We start from the raw sequence: 6,774 nt of genomic DNA on the forward strand, positions 1-6,774 counted from the left end.
TTTTTAATGCAGGACTATGTAATGCATTAATATATAGCCTAATATAAAATATCTTTTTTATTTCTACATTCTTCATTAATTAAAACCCCTTAAGATGTAGACAATACAATAATCAATAAACTAGTTTCTCTCCATTAAGAAGACATCTACAAATAGCCTACATTGTTTAGAGCTTCAGGGCGTTTTAGTGTCATATTAAAAGCAAACCGCAAACTATCTTTACAGACGTCTATAAATAAAACTTTTTAAACACTCAGTGCGGAAGTATACCGCCCTCCCCTGGACGCGTCATTGTGATTCTCGTTGACTATGTCAAAGGGACGATAACGTCTGCTCCTTAAAGTTTACTTCATTCGAATTGAACCATGCCGGATGCGAGCGCGGACGATAATGACGGGTTTCAGACCCAGTTCACACTCATAATGGAAACAATTTTACAAACTGCTGTCAGGGAAGCGACAAAACTTTACGATGGCACTTTGCAGCGCTTGAAAGCGGAATTGGTGCAGCTGAGACAAGAGACTGTCAACACGAAGACAGGTGATACATCCAGTCAGAACACAAAGAGATTCTCCGAAGCTGGGAGTGAGAGAACTGGAAATGTCTGTAAATATCGTGATGTTGGCGTGCAATGTGGTATGTTTTTTTTTTTTTTCTTATAACAGTGTGTTCCTGGGTTATGACGTGCATTAAACACTTCCTGGAAAATTATAACGACTTTTAACGGCTTAGTCAAAAATCAGATGGTAAATGCATAAAAGCACTTTCATTGCCTTTTTCTGACTGTTTTGCTTTCTATTTGTATACATATATTTAATATATGTATATTTATAATAACTTTCATCATAATAATTTAATAATTTTCATCATTATGTGTCATTGTGAATGCCCTCCTAAAAAAACATCTTTTTCCAATAGGGTTATTTACATTGTTTTTGTTTTTTCCGTTTGTTAGACATGCCCGTTTTGGTTGACCGGGGATGTAGCCCCCATCAGTTTATAGGACAACGTCTTAATCTGGGAGACATTACGAGTGATAAACTAACAGATCTTTGTGCCACTGAGGATGGGAACAGACAGCTTGCGTTGCTCCTCATCAAACAAGAGGTAAGAAATTAAAGTACATACTACAGAAGAGTAAGTGCTTACACTTTCCCCTCCTCCCTTTCTCGCCTTTTCATGTTTTGCATGTGAATTATGTGGTGAGATAGAGCAAAGTTCACCGACTGAGGTCATATTTCCTCTCTGTAAGAGTGAATTTTAATAATAGCTCCTTTATAAATTATATGTTCTCTGCCTTCAGCCTCAAGAGACTGAGTGCAACAGCTATGCACCAGGATACTTTCTACTAAAGCAAGAGGGTGCTGAGCCGATACTGGTGCGCAGGGAGCCGAATAAGGACACAGTGGAACGGGGTATTTCAAAAAGTCATTCACAAATTCAACTGAACAATGAGAAAATGTCATATATTTTCATATCTTATTTGTGGTTCTTTCACAAGTACATAATGGAGACTCAACTGCTTGCTGTAATATATATTTACTCATTAAGCAGCAACTGATAGAACTGAATTTTTTTTTAAATTTTCCATTTACATGTAATTATCGTATAAGAGCCAATTCTTTTCAAATAATAACAAAAATGTGCATAAACATAGACAAGAAATATATATGAGCTGTATTTCAGGGTTAAAGGGACAGGACATCCAAAAAATTAAAATTACCCCATTATTTACTCACCCTCGAGCCATCCTAGGTGTATATGATTTTCTTCTTTCAGATGAATACAATCAGATTTATATTTTAAAAATATCCTGGCTCTTCCAAGCTTCATAGAGTGTTTTAACGACGCATCAGTATTCATCCATTTCGGCGGCACTGAACGTAAACAATGCCACTGAACCGAACGTAACTCGATTATTGCTGCTGAAAATGGCCCATTATTTTCATGTTTTGGGCTGTAATCTAATCAGTCGGACCAGGAAAAACATCTGGAGTACTATAGACTGCTAAAAGTTATAACAAATCAAGGAAAAGAGTGCAAAAAACTATCTGAGGAACAAAAGGTGTTTGTGGTTGGCCAAACTGAGCCAGGATTTCCAGGGCAAGAATCTGAACAACATTCGTGTTTGTTCTTATTTCCGGTCAAGTAGGTGAAATATTAGGCTAATATCCTAAATAATACTGCTTGTACATATTAATTAGTTAGTCAAAATATTGCAACCTTTCCTGCTTACTAAGTCCTTCACTATATGATTTAGCAGCTTCCACACATTTTTTCTGTGGTTTAGACAGCATAAATTAGCAGAACTATGTATTCAGTAGTACATTAACAGTGCAGTCAATGCTGTTGTTTACATCCAAATGCCTCCAATATGGCTGCGCATCCAGGTAACTGAATAAACTAAGTGGAAACCCTCTATAATGGCAATGAATGGTTTTGGAGGGTTAATAAAGGACTTATGAGGTGAATCAATGCATTTGTGTAAGAAAAATAGACATATTTAAAACTTTATAAACCGTAATCTCTAGCTTCAGTAAACTTATATTGGAGTATTGAATATCAACAGCTATTCACTGTAATTATAAAGTTTGCAAGAGACAGGACAATTTTAAAATATAACTCCGATTGTAATCATCCTGAAAGAAGAAAGTCATATACACCTAGGATGGCTTGAGTAAATCATGGGGTAATTTTCATTTTTGGGTGAACTATCAATTGAAGACCAACGTAGACCAACAATTAAAAAATTAGTGCAGATAATAATGACCCCATCCCACCCAAACACTCAGATCTATTTTCAAGCACCTCGACCAATCTATCTGTCAAGGACTCAATAACAGAAATGCACGTTTTGTTCTCATGTTCCTTTCTTGCATCTTCACCCTTCTATTCACAGTTGTGATCCCACCAGCATTACAAACAATAACCAGAAACCAAAGCCACCATAATGGGAAGTCACCACCACCAGTGACTCCTTCTTCCTCTTGTAGTCGCAGAGTGGACTCCGGTGGTCAAAAACCCAGTCAGACTATACGACCCATCCAAGGTGCATCTAAAAGAACATTGGAAAATACTGAAGGCTTGTCTTCCCAAAACAAAAGACAAAATGCCAGTGCACCAACACAGACATCCTCTTCTTCAGTACTTCCCAGTTCAACCCAGATTCCTGCTTCCACTGTTAATTCATCTGTACCAATGATTGAGCTGTCTGGCGCTCCAACGATACCTCAAACCAAGCCACCGTCATTAGTTCACCATCGGCCAAATCCTCAAACATCAAACCAGACAGTAGTCTCTCAGAAAGAGGGCTCAAATATTTGTCAGAACACCTACCTAACTCCCATTCCCCAAAGCCAAGTCTTACTAACAGAGCCTCATACCTCTAAACAACGGGCTCAAGCATTGGTTTCACATGCTGAGAAAATTCCAACCATTGCTTTGCTAAACCAAGCCACTGAGCCATTAACCCAATGTTCATCTCAACTTACACAACCGTCATTCTTTCCACCACAAGCCACCATCAAAACACCAACTCAAGAGGTGGTGTCACAAATACACACTGGTGTGCCGTCAGTACACGTTCCTGTCGTAGCAGCTCCAAATACATTTCCACCAGTCCAGGATCGGGTTCTCCCACCTAGTCTTATTCCTCCTCAATCCCAGGTTTTTACATCTCCACAGGTAATGCCGGCACATTCTGCGACTTCAAGTCCATCATTCCAGTTCCCTTTGGTTCTGCCACATAATCCTGCTCAGGCAACGCCACCTTCTTATCTTCCGACACACGTTCCGTATACTTCTCATCTTCCAGTTAACGGAATTCAGGGATCCGTTTCCCTAAACCCATCTCAACCTCAGCCTCCACTTATGCAATCTCAGTATCCACCACAATCTGATCAGTTCTCCTCTTCTCCAGACCAGTACTTTCCTCCAGCTGATAATACGCCAGGTTTGCTTGAATCTCTTGATACTTTGCATTTGCATTCGCCCATTGTGATAACGCCACAAGATGCCTCGGAGCAGGCACACATGCACCATTTTCAGCCATCGGGGCAGTTTGCGCCTCTGCTGACGCTGAAGGAGCAACAAGCTGCCGCTTCAGCCAACATTGTTTTAGGCCGGGTACCCGTTCCTTCTTTAGAAACACCTGCGTCTCCTGTTCACAACTTCGAAGCAGATGTACCTTTTTCACCACCTCACCCAGAAGGAAATGATAAAGACCTCTCGGAAGATGACGACACTCCCACACTCCAGTCTAGACTGAGAAAACAAAGAAAGATTTGCGCCAAATCCAGACAAATAGATCCTGCAGGTGAGGACGGCACACTTATGGTCAAGGACAAGAGAGCAGATCAGTTGCACAACGACTTGATTAGTGAAACACCGCATTCTGGCGCAAATAACGGAAATCAACCATTACCAAAACCTTCGAGCAAGACGTTGCAGAGAAATACAGAGTGTCCCGAGTGTGGAAGGGTCCTCAGCAATGCATCAGCCTTGGAGAACCACATGAGACTTCATACAGGCGAGAGACCTTACACTTGTTCCCAGTGTGGCAAGGCGTTTCCTAGTGTCCGAGGTCTTAACCGGCACGTGAAGGTCCATGCAGAGGAGAAACGGTATCAGTGTGAAGAGTGTGGGAAGAGTTTTGTATACCACTTTACCCTTACTAAACATCAGCTTATTCATTCTGGAGAAAGGCCGTTTCCTTGTAAAGTTTGTGGGAAGAGGTTTTTGGCCAAGGCAGACCGGGCTACCCATATGCGAATGCACACTGGAGAGAAGCCGTTCTCTTGCACTCTCTGTGGGAAGAAGTTTAAACATAGAGTCGCTCTGAATATGCATATGCAGGGGCATAGAGGAGAGAAACGCTATGTCTGCCCCCACTGTGAAAAGGGATTTGTGGATCTAGGCAATTTTAAAAGACACAAGCTTATCCACACAGGAGAAAGACCGTTTGAGTGCAAGCAATGCGGGAAACGCTTTACTCAGTCGGCACATCTCAAGAAACATGTCAACACGCAACATGTTCCTTGAAAAAATATATATATTTGGATTGTTTTATATTAAGCATTTAAGTTGATGTACTTCATCTACTGATTAATTTTCTGTTACAGAAAATATAACAGTATTAGGTCTGATTGTAAATTAATTTATGAAGATGGCATTTTTAAAACAGAAAATTAAAAAAAAAGAGTGTTAAGTGCTTCGCTGCATTAATTTTGTGCATGCTCTTTTTCTCGAACCTAGCAAAGCTATAGAAGCCTGCTTTTCACCACTGAATAATAATAATAAAAAAGTTAATTGCAGGTTTTTATATCACAATTCTGACTTTTTTCTCGCAATACGAACTTGCAATTCTTATTTTTTCCTCCGATTGATGAGAAACTCGGAATTGTGAATTAAAAAGTCCCATTTTAAAGGCGAAAAAGATTATGTTCTTAAAATTGTGAGATATAAACTCACAATTTTAAGAAAAAAGTTTGAATTGTGAGTATCTCGCAACTTTAAAACTTGCAGCTGCAAGTTTGTATCATGCAATTCTGAGAAAAAAGTCAGAATTGTGAGTTTATATTTTGCAATTATGACTTTATTTCTTAAAATTGTGAGTTTATATCACGTAATACTGACTTTATAACTCGCAACTGCGAGTTTATACCACATAATTCTGAGAAAAAAGTCAGAATTGTGAGTTTAAATTTCACAATACTGATTTTATAACTCAAAGCTGTGAGTTTATATCACAATTCTGAGGGGAAAAAAGAACTGCGAGTTTGTATCATGCAGTTCTGAGAAAAAAGTCAAAATTGTGAGTTTAAATTTCACAATACTGATTTTATAACTCAAAGCTGTGAGTTTATATCACAATTCTGAGGGGAAAAAAGAACTGCGAGTTTGTATCATGCAGTTCTGAGAAAAAAGTCAGAATTGTTAGTTTATATCTCACAATTTTGAGAAAAAAGTAAGAATTGTGAGTTTGTATCATGCTATTCTGAGAAAAGAAGTCAAAGAAAAGAAAATTGTGAGAAAAAAAGTCAGAATTGTGAGATAAAAAGTCACAATTACCTTTTATTTTTATTCAGTGATGGAAACGGGCTACCATATAAAGCAAATAAAATTGCATAGTTTTATGGGTTTGTTGTTTTTTTGTTGTTGTTGTTTTAAAGTAATTTTTAAATGTGAAGTAGCCTAATAAAATGTGATTTTTTTATTATTTTGTCAGTGTGAAATTTGTATACTGCTTGTTTATTTTTGTGTATATTTTTGATAATATTTTTCTATTGTCCATCCTTCTATAAATATCAATAAAACATTGTAACATGTTGTAAAATGATCTAATTAAAAAAAAACAACAACAATCAGTTTGTATGCTTCACAATTTATTTTGAAATGGTATTAGGTCTATTCTATCCATTCATATGAATGTAGGCCTACTAATATGATGCAGACAAGAAAGAAAACTTGTGCAAATCATATCGACCACTGGGTGGCGCAGTATGATAACAGACTGTCTAACACTCCATTTATAAGACTGAAATAACTGACATATATTGTATTTTACTGACAAAAAAATACATTTTAATCTTAGGCAACTATACTATCACATACTGAACAAAGCAGCCTGCTTAAAAAAAAAGACTCAAAGCCATGTTTGGGAACCAATTCCAGTTTATGTGAGAAGTGGATTACTGGTTGAGATAATCTAGATGACATTTATGACACAACATGTACCACATTTTTAAATTCAAACACAAAACAATAAAAGGTAGT

At 37.8% G+C, this 6,774-nt stretch overlaps 1 protein-coding gene across 1 annotated transcript; it reads left to right on the forward strand.

The window, feature by feature from the left end:
- Positions 1-285: 285 nt before the first annotated feature.
- On the forward strand, positions 286-6,662 carry LOC127166796 (uncharacterized). The gene is made up of 4 exons (XM_051112364.1): positions 286-636; positions 956-1,107; positions 1,304-1,415; positions 2,900-6,662. Exons 1-4 carry the CDS (start codon positions 366-368, stop codon positions 5,038-5,040), a joined length of 2,676 nt encoding a protein of 891 aa, XP_050968321.1. The 5' UTR covers positions 286-365; the 3' UTR covers positions 5,041-6,662.
- Positions 6,663-6,774: the final 112 nt, after the last annotated feature.

Source organism: Labeo rohita, chromosome 1 (genome assembly GCF_022985175.1).
Source record: "Labeo rohita strain BAU-BD-2019 chromosome 1, IGBB_LRoh.1.0, whole genome shotgun sequence".
Classification (NCBI taxonomy): Eukaryota; Metazoa; Chordata; class Actinopteri; order Cypriniformes; family Cyprinidae; genus Labeo; species Labeo rohita.

Excerpts from the sequence above, each read along its gene's own strand:
- LOC127166796 (XM_051112364.1), top strand. The coding sequence starts at position 366 with ATGCCGGATGCGAGCGCGGACGATAATGACGGGTTTCAGACCCAGTTC. Across the intron at positions 637-955 it reads TGATGTTGGCGTGCAATGTG|ACATGCCCGTTTTGGTTGAC; the intron begins GTATGTTTTTTT and ends TCCGTTTGTTAG. Across the intron at positions 1,416-2,899 it reads TAAGGACACAGTGGAACGGG|TTGTGATCCCACCAGCATTA; the intron begins GTATTTCAAAAA and ends TTCTATTCACAG.